We start from the raw sequence: 18,710 nt of genomic DNA, 5'->3' as shown, positions 1-18,710 counted from the left end.
TTAAATAATAAATAAAAAGAAAACAAGAAGATAGAATAGAAAAAGAATAGAGCACGCTAGTGTTAGATGGTCAAGTTTTTTTTATATCTATTAATATTATTTAATGGACCTGAACAAATAAGAACTGACAGTGAACTTATTTTTATGAACAAATGTTATCAAAGATTAATAGATACTCTTAACATGCCTTTCTCATTGTTAGTTAATGCATTAACTAATGTTAAATACCTTATTATAAAGTGTTTTGGTGTTGAGTTTTGACGAGTTTCATGGAAACCAGTGGGAGTCAGTTTGACCTCTAACACTGTCTTAGTCACCAAAATGTGCTCAGCCTTTCCAAAACACATTGAACTGTTGTACATTCATGACACTAAACCAGGATAAAGTCACAATATTTCAAGAAATGTTGGTCAAATTGACCTGAACACAGAAGGAGGGTTAAACAGCAAAGCTGTTATAGGGACTTTCTGTTGTGCAGTGAGATAGAAACTATTATCTTATATTGCAACATGTTCTCTCATTATCATTCGTTTGATGTAGTTTCAGTCTTGATGCAATTATGATAGAATCATGCATTGCAGTTTTGAATCATGATGCATCCTGATGTTTATCAGATCATGAGGTGATTGTAATACCAGCTCAATTGTTTGACACGTGAAACAGTCACCCATGAGTGCGTGTTATAGAGTTTACAGTTATTTTAGTCTCTCACACACATGTAGGACATACAGTGAGAGATCAATGAGATGATGTACATTACAGTGTCATCTGATCTGATTATTGATGTGTTAGTGTATTAACACACACACACACACACACACACACACACACACACCTCTGCTCTATACGTCACATGAGACTCCATCGATCTGCTGTTGAACATTCACTCCTGAATCCAGATAAACATCGCTGCTAGACACAATCAATAATAATTATCACAAACTCATGATATTATATGAAGTGTGATGTTTGATGTTAATATGCTTTGGTGTAATATATAATCATGTGTTGCTGTGCTCTTAATTTTCCATGTTTGTCCCACGTTCTGTGAAATGATTATAAAGTTACTCTAAATTCTCATTGGTTAATCATGTGAGTTTGGGGCGGGGCTATCAGTTTAACTGACCAATGAGAGACGGAGGGTGTGTTTGAGATGAGAAACTCATATCTGCACTTCTGTTAGGTGATGCTAGTAAAGCAGAAATATCACACTGCCACTTTAAAGGACTTTTTTAATGATTTTGACATTTTATGTGTGCATTTGAGACAACAGTGACAAATATAATGCTGTCTCCCATAAGAATATGCCTGCAAAATACAAGAAGTCGTTATTTGTTCCCTGTCTCTTTGTGTTGTGTCAGTTTCTATTTTTCCCGTTCCTTCACTTTCCTTCGCAGGATAATGAAAACGGCTGGCTGAGAGTCTGAGGCGGTGCTTGGCAAAAGCACAAGCTCCATTTAAAGCCCTGACAGCGTAATTTAGCATTGGCCCCTTGTTCTCCAGCTCTTAATTAAAAAGTGTTTGATAGCCTGTCTCCTCTCGCCTCGGCCCCGGGCGAAAGGATGCTCTCCAGATGAAACCAGATGATAGACACATCTGGATGATATTCGAGCGGATATCAAACTCTAAACTCCCTCCTCATTCACAGCAGCTTAGACTACACACAAAAACAACCTGTCGCCATGGTGATGACATCACATTTAACATGTGACCGCCCACATTTATATATGTGACCCTGGAGCACAAAACCAGTCATAAGGGTCAATTTTTTGAAATTGAGATTTATACATCATCTGAATAAATAAGCTCTCCATTGATGTATGGTTTGTTAGGATAGGACAATATTTGGCCGAGATGCAACTATTTGCAAGTCTGGAATCTGAGGGTGCAAAAAAAAAAAATCTAAATATTGAGAAAATTGCCTTTAAAGTTGTCCAAATGAAGTTCTTAACAATGCATATTACTAGTCAAAAATTAAGTTTTGATATATTTACGGTAGGAAATTTACAAACTATTTTCATGGAACATGATCTTTACTTAAAGGGTTAGTTCACCCAAAAATGAAAATTAGCCTGTGTTTTACTCGCCCTCGAGGCATCCTAGGTGTATATGACTTTCTTCTTTCCCACAAATCCAATCAGAGTTATATTAAAAATTGTCCTGGCTCTTCCAAGCATTATCATTGCAGTGGACGGGTGTTTCTGTTGAACAGTCCAAAACACGTCAAATAAAGCGCGCGCATCCATAATAAAACGTGCCTCACACGGCTCCGGGGCGGGAATAAAGGCCTCCTGTTGCGAATCCATGCGGTTTTGTAAGAAAAATATCCATATTTCAAACGTAATAAACACTTCTCTCTCACTTCATCTAACTGTCATAAGCGGAAGTTGTTCCGGCGGATGAGTAGGACGTCGGCGTTGCGTGATTAGTGACGAACGCGGAGGGAGAACAAAACAAAACGCCGGTCACGAATTAGAAGTACAAACCAAGGATGTGTAAAGAAAAATGTCAGAGGACTTCGATATAAGCCAAGAGACTGGTTTTCCTTTGCTGAAGTAAGGAAACTTTGCTTCCTCTGCTCCTGTAAACAAACTCGTGAGACTAGCATATCTCAGAGGCGCGCGACGCATACGTCCTACGTCATCCGCCGGAATGTTTCCGCGTACAACAGTCAGAGGAAGTGAGAGAGAAGTGTTTATTACGTTTGAAATATGGACATTTTTCTTACAAAAACGCATTGATTCACTACAGGAGGCTTTTATTCACCCCCCCGGAGCTGTGTGAGGCACGTTTTATTATGGATGCACGTGCTTTATTTGACGTGTTTTGGACTGTTGAACAGAAACACCCGTCCACTACAATGATAACACTTTGAAGAGCCAGGAGGCGTTGCTGGATTAGTGACGAATGTGGAGAGAGAACAAAACAAAATGCCGGTCATGAATTAGAAGTACTGAGGATTTGTAAAGAAAAATGTCGGAGGATTTCAATATAAGAAGAGAGGAGACTAGTTTTCCTTTGCTAAAGTAAGGAAACTTTGCTTCTTTTGCTCCTGTAAACAAACTCGTGAGACTAGCATATCTCAGAGGCGCGCGACGCATACGTCCTACGTCATCCGCCGGAATGTTTCCGCGTACAACAGTCAGAGGAAGTGAGAGAGAAGTGTTTATTACGTTTGAAATATGGACATTTTTCTTACAAAAACGCATTGATTCACTACAGGAGGCTTTTATTCACCCCCCCGGAGCTGTGTGAGGCACGTTTTATTATGGATGCACGTGCTTTATTTGACGTGTTTTGGACTGTTGAACAGAAACACCCGTCCACTACAATGATAACACTTTGAAGAGCCAGGACAATTTTTAATATAACTCCGATTGGATTCGTCTGAAAGAAATTTTGACCCATACAATGTATTGTTGGCTATTGCTACAAATATACCCGTGCTACTTATGACTGCTTTTGTGCTACTCAGAATCTACTCAAACAGCAGCGTGAAATATGCAGGTGTGTAGAGGTTAGCAAATCAGATCAGAGTCATTTGCATATAGAAGTCTTAAAGGGGTCATATGATGCGATTTCAATTTTTCCTTTCTCTTTGGAGTGTTGTTCTTTTTAGCAGCATCATATGACCCCTTTAAAGGTGCAGTAGCAAAAGACCTTGACTGACATTATAAATGAGGAATGAAATAAAAGATAAAAGTGTAGAACGTGGGCTCTTAAATGGATGATTCGTCTTGAATGAAAGAGTTGTGGTTTAATAAAGAGGAGCTGTGATGAAGGTTATCACATGGATGCACAGGAGTGTGTGTGGTTAAGCTCATGTGTTTTAAAGTCTTAACCTTTTTGTTCTGTCTAATCGAATCATTGATCATCTGGAGCAAAGTTAATCCCATAATCCTTCATATCAGCAGCGAGTGAATCATCCAGTCTTACTGCAGTATTAAAAGCCTCTTGATTGGTTGAGATGTTTTTACTAAAACACATTGACAGTAATTCTCTCATTTTTCTCTCATTTCTGCATTAGGGCCGTTCACACAGCACACGATCTTCTAGTATGAACACATGCTTTAGCTTTCACACTGGATCAGTGTTAGTTTAAATGGACCAATTAAACCAATAAAAAAAAAAAGAAAAATCATTATTTATCATTTAGAATTTTAATTCCTTTGTGACAGAACAAACTTCTTCCTCCCATAAAGAATTGCAAATCGTAGTTGAATAAAAAGCCACATTACAGTATAAAGCTATACATTTTATAGTAATTTTCTATAAAAACAAAATATTTTTGTTCATGTTTATAGCAAAATATACACTACATTCAAAATTTGCGATTAATAAGTGTGTATTTACTTATTATTTATTTTAAAGAAGACTCTTCTGCCCTCCACGGCTGCATTTACTTGATCAAAATTACAGTAACAGCAGTAATACTGTGAAATATTATTACAATTTAAAACAGCTGTTTTCTATGTGAATATCTGTTAAAATGTAATTAATTCAAAATGTAAATTAATTTTCAGCATCATTACTCCAGTCTTCAGTGTCACATGATCTTCAGAAATCATTCTAATATGCTGATTTGCTGCTCAAGACACATTTCTGATTATCATCAATGTTGAAAACAGTTGAGCTGCCCAATATTTTTTGTGGAAACCGTGATACATTTTATTTTTCAGGATTCACAGATGAATAGAAAGTTCAAAAGAACAGCATTTATTTGAAATATAATTTTTTGGTAACATTATAAATGTATTTACTGTCACTTTTGATCATTTAAATGTATCCTTGATGAATAAGTGTTTAAAAAAAGCTCAAGCTTTTGAATGGTAGTGTGTGTGTGCATGTATTTATTCATATTTATTTCCAAAAACATATATTATGTTTTGTATGTTTTATGATGAAAACCTTTGACTGAGAAAGTTTGTTTTTACTCCAACACAATAATTTCGCACATTACCTGATAACGTAGTTTGTTTTGTCTGAGATATAGAGGCTGATGTAGAGATCACCCGTGTGTGTGTGTGTGTGTGTGTGTGTGTGTGTGTGTGTGTGTGTTCATGTTACACACATCATCATTGTGTCACATATTTGATTGACGTTTGATGCCTGAGGCTCTGAGTTTTCCCTCATCTCTCAGAATGTGTGTGTGTTTTGACTCGCTCTATTATCAGGTGTTGTTTGTGTGTGTGTTTGTGTGTGTTTGTGCGTGTCATTTATCTTGGATTCATTTGTGTCTGTTTTGGCTGCAGGCTGCAGTTTAACACACTGAATATCAGATGAACGGCGCTGGCGGCTGCTCACGAGCGTGTGTGTGTTACATGATGGGTTTCAACGTGTATTAAAATGACAAATTAATATTGAACTTGCATCAAGAGGTGTTGGCATTTATTGCATGTTCATTTTCTTTGTTCTTTTACGCTGTATATTTTCACACACACTGACAGGCTGCATATGGTCAACTTGTTTCACAGAGCAGCTCCTGTGCCCTAAACACACACACACACACACACCTGACCCCGTCATCCTCACCATCTGTTCTTCCTCTCTGCTCGTCTTCATCCCTCCATCACTGTTCCTCACTCTGTAAACTGATAGTCCTCGGTGAATGACCACTCACACCTGACTGACTTACTGTGTGTGTGTGTGTGTGTGTGTGTGTGTTTGTGTGTGTGTGTGTGTGTTGTTAGGGTGGATTTATAGGCTGGTATTTCCCATCATGCATTCTGAGTTTATATTTGCCTTCAGATGTAACTTGATACAGTTATTATCATCCGACACACATGAACTGATGAACTTGGTCTTTGCCAGTTGTTTTTCTCTCACACTTAAATTCATACATACTTTCATTTGTTCAATTTCTTTTTCATTTAATTTTTTATGCTTTTGCTTTTTATTTTATACTTCCATTCATCCTCTTTCTTTTTCATACTTTGTTCGGACTTTTTCATGTTTTTGTACTTTAATTTAATACATTTTATTATTCATTATTGGACTCTTTTTTTCACTCATTTTTTGCCATCTGAAAGTTGTTCTTTTTATTTTTTTACATTGTAGTTCTTTCTTTCATTGATTTTTTTTTGCATTCTTTTCTATATAATTTTCTAGAAACTTTGTTCACATATTCTTCTTTATGCTTTTTGCACTTTGTACTTCCATTCTTTCTTTCCTTTTTGTTGTTTCATTTCATTCTTTGTTTTTGTTCATACATTTTTGTACTTTCATAGTTTAGTTTCTTTTATTTCACACTATTTCACTATTTTTTACTTAAAGTTTTACTTCAATATTTTACTTCATGTTTTCATTCAACTGTTTTTTTTTTTAATTGTTGTATTTTCATAGTTTTATCTTTCTTTGTTTCACTCGTTTACTGTTTTTTCTGTTCTTGTGTCCTTCCTCCTTTCCTTCCTTCCATCTCTCCTCTGCTTCCTCTTCCTCCACACACACACACACACACACACACACATGCACATACACACACTGATGTTATTCTGTTTTCAGCAGGAGGGCTTCAGGGTTCCTGTCAATCAAACGCTGATCTCCGTGGTAACTGTCAGATGGCGCAGCGTGTGATAAGCTGATTCTGTGTTTTCCATATGCACACGCACACACATGTACACACACACACACACACAGACAGCAGCAAGCATGTTTCTCACACTCCAGCGCTTGTCTCTGGCTTGCAGCGTCTCTTGATTTGGTCGCAGATGTGCTGTATGACTGCAGTGTTTCTCAGATTTGACTGTGTGTGTGCGCAAACACACACACACACACACACACACACACGTACAGATATCTTCATAACACACATTTCCTTTAACCAGTCTGAATTTTGGATATAATTTGACAGATGTGAATAAGTTGAATATAAGCCTGCTGTATCATATTTGATATACAAATTTATAAGGCCTCTAAATGACCAACATGATCAAAACTTTACTGTTAAACCTGTTGCACACAATCCACTCCATGCCTTCTGTCGTCGGAGTGATAGTTTAAACTTAAGCAAGTTAAATGTACCACAGTTCTCCTTCAGCTGGTGCTTCATGTCTTTTTGCTGCCAAATCTTTACTGATTTTTTATCAAGTAAACATAAGAATAAGTTTGATATTGTTAGTAATATTTTCAGATGAACACTGAAGCTGCTTAGTTTTACTTGATTATCCATGATATATCAGTATCAAATTTGATCATCAGGCTTTTGAGGAACGTTTGTTCATCTCTCAATCATCATTGTATTGCATTGCATTGTGTTTTGATCCTCAAACTAAACATTTAAAGACATTTTATTGGAGATATAGAGTGATGACTGATATTTATATCATTTTATGTAATTATCTGTTACGCTGTTCTCATTGATCTCATTGATTTACATTACAAGCATCAGAATTTCATCATATAAATATCAGCATCTGCACCGAAATGCTAATTTTTGCTCAGTTTGAGTCTCCCTTCATCCTATATGAGCCATAAAAGCCTGATGGGTCAGATGTGATGCTAAAAAAAAATTATAAAAGTAGTAATAATAATTAAATGAGCAAATAAATAAATAAAATTATTTTAAGTTTAATAAACTTCCACAAAAAAAAAAAAAATGCAAATAAAAAATTTGAACTATTATTTCACGTGTCCGGCTTTAGAGGGTTAAAACTCTTGATTTGTCACCCTGGGCTTGTTTTCTGAGCGTCTGTGTGTTTGCATGTGGTTTACCACCATCTACCGTGTTTTGTCACATCAGTTCATCAAACGCTTCCTCAGGCTACAGAATAAAGACGTTGTAGAAATATTCATTATGTTTCACATAAACGGGTCATTGAGGCTTCTCTGATCTCACTCACGGGAGAAACATTAGCAGGATCTCAGAACTGAACTGTGCTTAAAAAATAATTAAAAGCCAAAAAAGACTCCCATCGTCCTCTCTTCTGCAATAACCGTCACTTTCAGCTGTAGTCCCTGAAGATTGAGATGTCAGTTTTATCTTTAGATGTCTGCGTTTGCCTTTCAGGGATCGGTGAAGTCTGTGTGTTCATGTCTGAGCGCTCGGCTCGCGTTCCAGCAAACACTCAACACCTCCTGGCAAACATTAGCAGCAAATAGTCCTGTGCCACAAGTTTACCACACTTTTACCCACAAAGCAGCAGTTTTGCAAGCAGTTTAAATGGTTTTCCCATGTTACATCTACAGTAAATGCCAGAGGAGTGCAAAAGTCAGCTTCCAGATGTAAAAACCCCTTTTATTTTCTCCATAGTGAGAGAATTATTTTAACAGTAACGTAAACTTGGCTGAACACTGAGGTCACAGTGATGATTATATGCGTCTGTAGAAGTTTGTGATTTCCGCATCATTAAAACATATTTAGTTTCAAATTCCCAGTAAGGAAGTAAGTCACTGTTACCATGGTGATGACAAATAGGGACCGCCCACTTCCTTAAAAAATTGCAAATAACCTAATTGCTGCATCCCAATTCGCCTACTTATACTATGCTCTAAAAGTATGTACTTTTTTGTAAAGAAAAAGTACATACTTTTGAGTATGTAGCAGAATAGTAGGCAAGCTTTGGGACATACTACTTCGTCATTATTACGTCTTTAACAGATGCTCTGTTGCTTCGTTACATGCATCCTGTCACCGTTTAAACTGCACCGTCAATCTTGTCAAAGTTAACATGATCCATATTTCAATTAATTTAATTTCCTATCGTATTGGAGAGAAATAAGAGGCACGCTGATCTGCCAGTCGCGGGTCTATCGTGCCGAGAACTCTGCTCTTGTGTTTGCATAACGATGCATGTAAAAGTCAATGACCAAACGTATCATTATAAAAGTTCACAGTGTTGCTGCATTATAAAAGTAAAAAGTGTTGTCATAATACAGTATAACACAGGGCTGTCCAAACTCAGTCCTGGAGGGCCGGTGTCCAGTATGTGGAAAATAATGTGTTTTTTTAACTTTAAACCGCATAAACACATTTCATTACACCAAATACACAAAATAATGTTCTTTTTAGCAGCATCATATGACCCCTTTAATAACTTTTTTCTTATAACAAAAATAACTGAACATTTAAATACAATAAAGCAATACACAAAAAATGTATAAAGTTAAAAATTTTACACAGATTAAAGTGCAAAAGAATTATAAAGACCAATAGGTATCACTTTACAATAAGATCTCATTAGTTAACCTTAGTTAATGCATTAACATTCACAATTTGCTACAGAAGTTATTAATCTTTGTTTATTACACGGCTCTGTGGAATACTTGATTCTGATTGGTCAGTCGCGACATTCCGAGGTATGCTATCCCTCGATAACAAGCAAGAACTAACAAACTGGTACGGTTTTAAAACATTTTCGTCTTAATTCTTTTATTGCCTTAATTATTTTTGTGGTGAAATGTTGTGTAATAAGTGGTTTGACTGCACCGTTTCCCTTAAATGTCCGTCTAGTTTGAATTTGCCGCTTGCTCGCAACTGCTGTCTTCATGGAAGCTTTGCGTTCAAATATTTCAGCTCAAATCAATATTTCGCATCTAATTATTTACTTATGTAAATAAGTAAATAATTACGCTTCACGTCGGGGTCCTGTCAGGGTTTATTCTGAGATAACAACCGGCTGGATGTACATTATCCTGCTTATTACACGGCTACTTGCCACATAAGTAAATAATTAGAGTTCACGTTGTCTCAGGTTCATATGCTTTTTTGCTTAAAATTCCATTTTTATTTATGATTCATCAGGGAGCTGGTCTGTTTGGTTCATGGCTCGGAACTCTTTATTGAAGAATGTTTCTGAAATCCCTGTGGAGGAAATGAATGTTTATGAAGGAATCCTTCAGTTTACACAGACTTTCTCTCGTTGTCGATTATACTAAAGTTTATTAACACTCTGAACCACTCAAGGGTGTTGAAGAAGTTTTGTAGAAATGTAAGTTTATTCCTCTCTGTCGTCAGTTGTTCTCGCCGTGATCGCTGTGAGAGAGCCGATGAGCCGCAGAGATTCACCTCCAGAGTGGATCAGTGTGTGGAGCTCACGGTCCAGCCCAACAACATCTCCGTCACCATGGCTGAAGTCCAGGTGTGTGTGTGTGTGTTGTGAGTGTGTGTGTGTGTGTGTGTGTGTGTGTGTGTGTGTGTGTGTGTGTCTGTGTGAATTAGAGTAGATGCACAGCACTGCGTATCTGTCACCTCTTCATAGATGTTGAGGAGCGGTACACTATATGGAGCGCTAGCAGACACGCAGCAATATGGAGCAGCAGATGTCATGTAGAGTGTATTTTAAAAACAAGCAGATGAATTATGGGGACATGGGCCAAACTTTTTCACTTTGTCTGTTTTCTCCATCGGTCTGCCAGCTGGTCCTGCAGGCCCGCAACGTCCCGGATCTTTCCGCAGGGGTGGACTGTTCCTTCGAGGATTACACCGAGACCGAAGGAACAATACACGGATCGCAGATCTACTGCCTCTCGCCGTCAGCCAAAGAGCTCGCCCCCATCACACGCCAGCAGAGTCAGTAAACACACACTGCTAGATCATACACACTAGCGCTCACTAGAAGCATTGCAGCAGAAGCCATTACAACCAAGAGTCTTGAAGATCACGAGTAACATCAGTATATGATGATTATTATATAACACCATCAGTCTGTTCCACAGATTCAGTCAGTGGTTTTGTTTTCAGATCGTCATCATATCTGTCCTGTATAGTTTGAGGGATTATTGTGTCCCAGATAGGATTGGAGATTTAGAAGCAGCTCTTATTCAAGATCCGGTTGCATTAAGGAAAAATACTGAAACTGAGTGGTTTTTGTAATGTTTGATTGCATTAATGGTTCTGGAAAATATGCATTCTGTTGCTGAATATGTCTGCATAATTGAAATGCTGCATCAAAGCTGTTTGCTATTGATGTTTGATGTTTTTTTAATTGTCTGAGCTTGAGAATCAGCACAAAAGGGAACTTTTTAAAAGAAAAAAATAAGACAAAAATAATTAAGTGACATCAAAATGGCAACATTTCCGTTATTTAAAATTTCTAGTCCTGAATCATAGTGTGTTAGTACAAAAATAGTAAGCTGAAGGTGTCTGGGTATTGAACAGCAGGGTTATTATAGTAAATTAAATTTAAAAACCATAAAACAATGTTTTCATTACTTGAAATTAAATAAATATTAACTGCTATAAAATGAGCAATTTAAAAATTTAAAAAACTTTTATTTTGGCTAGTTTCCAGAGCATCATTTCTCATTTGGTGAGAAAAAGAACTAAAACTAAAACTGAAATAAAAAAATAATAAAAACTATATAGACATAACAATAAAAAAATTATAATAATTAAATACAAAAACACAAAAAAACATTACTAAAACGTTAGCTAAAATGAAAATGGAGGATATAAAAATAAAAACTAATTCAAAATATAAAAACACTAAAATAACTGATTACAAATTTTAGTTAGCTAAAATGAAAATGGAGGATATAAAAATAAAAACTAATTCAAAATATAAAAACACACTAAAATAACTGATTACAAATTTTAATTGGTGATGAATGTTGGGCTATTTGCGCAATAACACTTCTTAATGTATGAATCTAAAAACAATATATTTTAATGTAATGAATCGAACGATGTGAATTGGGATGCAGCTGTAGACTTGATTAAACTCAAAACCTTTTTATGCAGAAAACACAAACCTGTGTCTAAACAATACTTTATTAATGCAAAAAGCACTAATGCACTACATTGTTTGTGATGTTCTAAAAGCAACAAGCCACTGGAGAGTTCAGTGATTTTACCACAGTTAAGTGGAAAGACTCCTTACACATGAGTGTTTAGATAGCAGCTGGTTCTGCTGTTCTTCATCAAGAGGCAGAGATCTGACTAACCTCTTTTCTCTTTTATTTGTCCCTCTGAAGGAGACACTCATGTGGTGAAGCTGTATCTGAAATCGAGGGAAACGGGGCAGAAATTTGCTAGTGTGGATTTCACGTTCTACAACTGCAGCATCCACAGATCGTGAGTGTCTCTCGCTCTCTCTCTCTCTCTCTCTCGCTCTCTCTCTCCCTCTCTTTATCTCTGCTCTTCTCGTTTTACCCACAAGCTCCTCATCACTCAGGGGGGTGGGGTCAAATTTCTGTTGCCACAGCAACCGGTGGCGTGTTGATTGACAGTTATTCTCTTGAAAACAGACTGCAGTTAGAGTCCTGCAGATAGTGGGACCCCCAGCTGAACATCTCAATGAATTTGTGTGTCATGTGTACTTCTAAGACGCTCCAGATGGGTCCGGACTCTTTTGGGAGGTCTGTGTAGTGTCTTATTGCAGGACAGATGAGCCCAAAGCTGTCTCTAGAGATATAACACACACACACACACACACACACACCTCTCAGAGTAACAGCATCTCAGATACACAATACCTTCCTATACACACACACACACACACACACACACACACCCCATCAGCAGTGAGCTTTAAAACTAGGTCACACTGCTCTTCTCTGATAAGACCAGCTTGTGTACTTGAAAAATACACACTACATATGAGTATTATCATAATTGGATAATCACATGCTTCTTTATTCAATGCGTCCACATCTCTAAAAGCACAACTGCAATTTAGAGGACTGTATTTTGGATAATAAAGTGTTATTATGGACATTGTCAAAGCTTTGTGTAGATGAGAAAGAAATAAAGCAAGAGGAAATGTGTGAATTTCATAAAACATGTCAAGAACATTTCCAGGCTATATTAAAATCAAAAGAAAGAAATAAGATTTCGTTTTTTTTTTTTTTTTTTGCAAATTAAAAATGAAGCCTATTTTTGAGCCCTTTTTTGTTGCAATATTTTCATAACTTTTAAACAATATTAATTTCTTCCACTCAATTTATTCTTCATTACATACTGCTTTTTCTTTAGAATAAAAAAATTCTTAATGTATTAAAAAAAAATCTTATTTTCATCACTTTATTGCAAAAAGTGATTTCAATTAAAATGTATTATACTTTTGTACTACCTTTATTTTAGCTGATTTAAAAAAAGAATTGTAACAATGATAGTTAAGAATTATTATTGAAAGTAAAGATATTAATTTATTTGTTTATATTTAATTATTTTGTTTACATGTATTTATTTGTGTGTGTGTGTGAGTGTGAGTGTGATTGTGTGCGTGTGTGAGTGTGTGCGTGTGTATCAATGGTGGAAATGGCCAAAATTCACTGTGGGACTCTAGCTTGGAAGGGGGGGGGGGCTAATGATAATTTTAGATGACCTTTCGGATGTATTTAATTATTAAACCCTTTATAATCTATAATAACATCAAACTTATTTCATATTTTCTCTAAACCTTCGTGGATGTTAAGACAGGCACCTGCAATTCTGGCCAAATTAAAGATTAGTTGTGTGTGAATTTGCACATGTTATAATGTAAGCATCATTAATAACCCCTTGTGTTTAATAAAAAAAAAATTGATTAGTGAAATGAAAGAATGATTTAATAAAAACATGAGAATGATTATTAATGGTCTCTAATTGGCCTGTTTAGCTAAGCCCTCAAAACACTTCTTATTTAGTGGTACAGTATTGCATGATTTGTAGATTATATTTAATAGTTTACACTTTGCATAAACATTTGCAATTAGTTTGTAAAACGACTCTACGCTTGCATTTCTTTTTAGGAGCACTTGTGCTCCTGTTTAAAAAAAAAATAAAAATTAGGAACACAATCAAAAATCTAGGTGATTTAATAAAAAATCTGAATGATTAGTAATTGTTTCTAATTGGCCTGTTTAGCTAAGCCCTCAAAACACTTATTTAGTGGTACAGTAGGCTATTGCGTGATTTGTAGATTATATTTAATAGTTTGCACTTTGCATAAATGTTTGCAATTAGTTTTTAAAAGGTAACATTACATTCTCTACACCGCTTACATTTCTTTTCAGGAGCACTTGTGCTCCTACTTAAAAAAAATAATAAAAAAATTAGGAACACCTTCTGATCAATGACAGAAATTAACCTTACTAATATAAGGCAATATTTGACTCCTTAAAGGTTTTTTTAACCTTTGTAATGCTTCTAACTTTATTAATTGTATGTCATCTTTTGTGCCAAAAAAAAATTAGATTTATAAACTTTTATCAAAAATTTTAATTAAAGAATAAATTCAGTTAAAATAATAAGATACAATCAGGAAGAATAAGTTACTAGTCAAATGAAATCAGCATCAACAATTCATCTTTGCACAGCAAAGATAAGCACAAATGTGGCATTAAGGAATATTTACAGACTTTTTTGACAAGACTCGGAGGTGGCATTAATGCATTTCATAATAACAATGTTATGAAATTAAGAAATATTAAACAATTTAAATGACTCAATTTATACTTAATAAAACTGAAACCGCCAGTAGGTGGCAGCAAGTCACTGTCTTTGTCACTGAATCATTAATTCAATCAATTCTTTCAAACGGCTGATTCATTTAGGAATGAAGCAAAGGTGACTCTCTTTATGAATGGGTCATTGAAACATTGACTCACTAGATTTGTTCAAAAACGCAGATTCATTCATAAACGAAACAGCACGCAGTGTTTGCTTGAAGATGCACAGCAGCTCAGCTGTGACTTTGTTTGGAACTATTTTCGTTGACGAAATAGAGCACAATCAGACAACAGTGTTCCTAAAATGTAAGTCACTTAATATTAACTTATGTATAAAATTATAAATGTATAAAACTGTTGTAAGTTCAATTTCACATTTGCAAACTCCCTTTATAATAATTTAAAAGCTGTCACTTGTCTTAGTACATCGGGATCTCACAAATTGTCCATTTTAATTATTGTGAAGCTCCCTACACTGCACACTGAATCTATTATTTAGATTGTCTCTACACTTTGTTTGTTACAATGAATGACAAACTGCAGTCTGCTTTCACGATGTGTGCTGTGAGGAGCAGCACGCGCACTGATAGAGAAGCATTTCCATTGGCTGCAGTGTGCAGGTATTAGGGCCAATCACAAAAGACGACATTGCGCAGCTAACCATAGACACAAATATATCGCGCTAGGTTTATGCGCAGAACTGGGATCGCTTTTGTAGTCTTTTAAATGGATAAAATATAGAAATCACTTTAATGGTGAGGGAGCTTTTCCCTCACCATTGTAACGCGCTGCTTTTGCAAGCTTCCGTGAAAACGTTTCAGCTTTTATTTTCCTTTTTCACCCTGAAGAAGATATCACAGGTTCATCAAGTTCGTCGAAATTATCCATCCTCGATCACTTTTAGTCAGCTTTGACGAAACTCCTCTCAGCTAGCACGTCTTTTCAAAGTGAAAGTAGCCTTGTCACCTGACCTGAATACAGCGCGCTGATTCGCTAAAATGGACTTATCGGCTTCTGTTCACAAACAGCAAGGGCGCTTGTCGGCTTCTTCAGTAAAATGTGAACTCGCGATGCCTTGAAAGTGGACAAAACAGGCTTTTTTTGACTAAACGTGTTTAGGGTTCAGATCGTGCTCTATGTGGAGAATAATGCATGGCACTCAGTTCTATTTTTTTTTTTTTTAAGTGGCGTTTATCGGTTTTTGCAAATAAACTCTTCATATATAAATTAGTATTATAATTATTTAAATTATATAAAGTATTGTCTTTGGACAAATAATTACATTGTTTCTTACAAATAAAGTTTTTAAAAAGACGGAAAATAACTATGCAAAACTCAAAAGTTACATTTTGCATGTATGAGAATTTGGGAAAATTGTGCTTAATTTGCATTGATAATGAGAATATAGGAAAAAATTCCTAATTTTCATGAAAACAATCAAATTGCAATGCAAAACATCTTAATGGTTTAAAAAAAGCATGCTTCATTTTCTTTATATAAAATACAATTTCTTATCTCGTTTCTTTTAGAGGAGAAATATGAGCTGGCCACTTTTTTGTGAGTTTCACCCAAATGGAGTTTGTCCGTGATGAGGGCTATCGGAGGTGTTCGGTGTCCTTTTTGTAGGAGGCTTTAGAACAGCCCAGCATCTTAATGAATGTGAGTAAAGGAAATGAGCGTCCCGGTGTTAGATTTCCACTCCTCCAGCGCGTGTGGGGGTTTATGCTGATCGCTGATCAGGGACGCCCTGAAATCATCGGCCGTCTGTGGGGGAAGAGAGCTCAGCGTGAGGGGCTTAAACCAGAGACACCCTCAATCAGCCCCACTCCAGACGGGACGGGGATTAAAGCATCTCTCGGGATTGGTGCAGGGGTCAGGAAGAAAAATAAGGTCACATTTATTATCTTCTTACCACTTATTTTAAGAAATCTCTGCTTTAAGTGAACCGGATTGCGTAGTTTAAATTGAATTGGTAATGGGTTGAGGGAAAACATGCAGGAGAAAGAAAATACAAAAAAGAATCACAAGTTGGAACCAAATGGACCTCAGTCAGGATAGACGGCAGATTTGATGAAATAAGCTAAAAGTGTAAACCAGTGATGAATGGATGACAGTCTGTTTATTATGTAGTGCTGTTTTAAGGCTCTGGGTCTGAATTTTATACCCGAAGATTTATATGGAAATTATCCACTGGAAATATTTTGGAAAGGCCTGATCTCACAATTCAGAATTTTTTTCTCTCTCACAATTGTGAGTTTATATCTTATACTGTAATTTAGAGGGTTTTTTCTCTCACAATTGTGAGTTTATATCTTATACTGTGATTTAGGGTTTTTTTTTCTTACAATTGCGAGTTTGTATCTCAAAATTTAGATTTTGTTTCTCATAATTGTGAGTTTATCTCACAATTCAGACTTTTTTATTCACAATTACGAGTTTCTTATAACTTTCTCACATTTGCGGGTTTATATTTTATAATTCAGACTTCCACACAATTGTGAATTTAAATCTAATTATTCTGACTTTTTTCACACAATTGTGAATTTATATCTCATAATTCAGACTTTTTTCTAGTGATTCTTTACATCTCATAATTCAGACATTTTTCTCAAAATGTGAGTTAATATCTCATAATTCAGACTTTTTTTCTCAAAATGTGAGTTAATATCTCATAATTCAGACTTTTTTCTCGTAATTTATCTCATAATTCAGACTTTTTTCTCGTAATTCTTTCTCATAATTCAGATTTTTTTCTCACAAGTGCGAATATATATCTCATAATTCAAACTTTTTTCTAGCAATTCTTTATATCACAATTCAGACTTTTTTTCTCATAATTGTTCATTTATATCTCATAACTCAGACATTTTTCTCACAATTGCGGGTTTATATCTCATAATTCAGACTTTTTTCTCACAATTGCTAATTTATCTCATAATTCAGACTTTTTTCTCACAATTGAGAATTTATATCTCAATTCAGACTTTTTACTCACAATTGCTAATTTATATCTCATAATTCAGACTTTTTTCTCTCACAATTGCTAATTTATCTCATAATTCAGACTTTTTTCTCACAATTGAGAATTTATATCTCAATTCAGACTTTTTACTCACAATTGCTAATTTATATCTCATAATTCAGACTTTTTTCTCACAATTGCGAATTTATATCTCATAATTCAGACTTTTTTCTCACAATTGCGAGTTTATATCTCATAATTCAGACTTTTTTCCTCACAATTGCGAATTTATATCTCAATTCAAACTTTTTTTCTCAGAATTGCGCATTTATATCTCATAATTCAGACTACTTTCATAATCATTTTATATCTCACAATGAAGACTTTTCTCACAATTGCGGGTTTATATATCATAATTCAGACTTTTTTCTCACAATTGAGAATTTATATCTCATAATTCAGACTTGTTTCTCACAATTGAGAATTTATATCTCAACTCAGACTTTTTCCTCACATTTGCGAATTTATATCTCATAATTCAGACTTTTTCCTCACATTTGCGAATGTATATCTCATAATTCAGACTTTTTTCTCACAATTGAGAATTTATATCTCAATTCAGACATCTCATAATTCAGACTTTTTTCCTCACAATTGCGAATTTATATCATAATTCAGACTTTTTTCTCACAATTGAGAATTTATATCTCAGTTCAGACTTTTTCTCACAATTGCGAATTTATATATCATAATTTAGACTTTTTTCTCAATTGCGGGTTTATATCTCATAATTCAGACTTTTTTCCTGACAATTGCGAATTTATATCTCAATTCAAACTTTTTTTCTCAGAATTGCGAATTTATATCTCATAATTCAGACTTTTTTCCTGACAATTGCGAATTTATATCTCAATTCAAACTTTTTTTCTCAGAATTGCGAATTTATATCTCATAATTCAGACTACTTTCATAATCATTTTATATCTCACAATGAAGACTTTTCTCACAATTGCATGTTTATTTTTCAGTTAATTGCAGAATTGCGAGTTTATATCTCACAATTCTGAATAAATTCGGGTGTATTCACACCAGGAAAGTCCGCTAGTTCACTTACTTTGGTCCGGACCGAATACAATGTTGATTTTTTATTTTTTGTTTGTTTGGTGTGGTTTGCTTTCACGCTGCCCTTTTTGCAAGTGAACCAGAAACTATGAACAAAACCACACGTGTGCTTAAGGTCATCCATTCATTGGTTCACCCATTCAACCGTACCAGAGTTTGTTTGGAAGCGTTTACCTTAACCACAGTTACCTTATTCATATTTAATAAGCTTCCATACATTTGAAGAGTTCAGTTTTAAGAGTGCAAGAAAAAATTAATT

The 18,710-nt window shown here is 35.3% G+C and overlaps 2 protein-coding genes across 2 annotated transcripts in view; both read left to right on the top strand.

The window, feature by feature from the left end:
* Window positions 1–5,590, top strand: part of LOC107666668 (plexin-A1-like) — an 84,630-nt gene extending 79,040 nt beyond the window's left edge. The window contains exon 6 of the mRNA XM_016458087.1: window positions 5,253–5,590. Coding sequence (XP_016313573.1) covers window positions 5,253–5,264 — 12 coding nt within the window. The 3' untranslated portion in view covers window positions 5,265–5,590. The remainder of the gene's footprint in view (window positions 1–5,252) is intronic.
* A 3,194-nt stretch (window positions 5,591–8,784) lies between these two features.
* LOC107666667 (plexin-A1-like) overlaps window positions 8,785–18,710 on the top strand; it is a 74,054-nt gene continuing 64,128 nt past the window's right edge. Inside the window, exons 1-4 of the mRNA XM_016458086.1 lie at window positions 8,785–8,810; window positions 9,953–10,076; window positions 10,354–10,507; window positions 11,911–12,010. Of these exons, the coding sequence (XP_016313572.1) occupies window positions 8,785–8,810; window positions 9,953–10,076; window positions 10,354–10,507; window positions 11,911–12,010 (404 nt within the window). The remainder of the gene's footprint in view (window positions 8,811–9,952; window positions 10,077–10,353; window positions 10,508–11,910; window positions 12,011–18,710) is intronic.

Source organism: Sinocyclocheilus anshuiensis, unplaced genomic scaffold (assembly GCF_001515605.1).
Source record: "Sinocyclocheilus anshuiensis isolate Anshui unplaced genomic scaffold, SAMN03320099.WGS_v1.1 scaffold91, whole genome shotgun sequence".
In the NCBI taxonomy this organism is placed as follows: domain Eukaryota; kingdom Metazoa; phylum Chordata; class Actinopteri; order Cypriniformes; family Cyprinidae; genus Sinocyclocheilus; species Sinocyclocheilus anshuiensis.
Note: the sequence above shows the minus strand (reverse complement) of the source record. Positions and strands in the feature narration are given on the sequence as shown.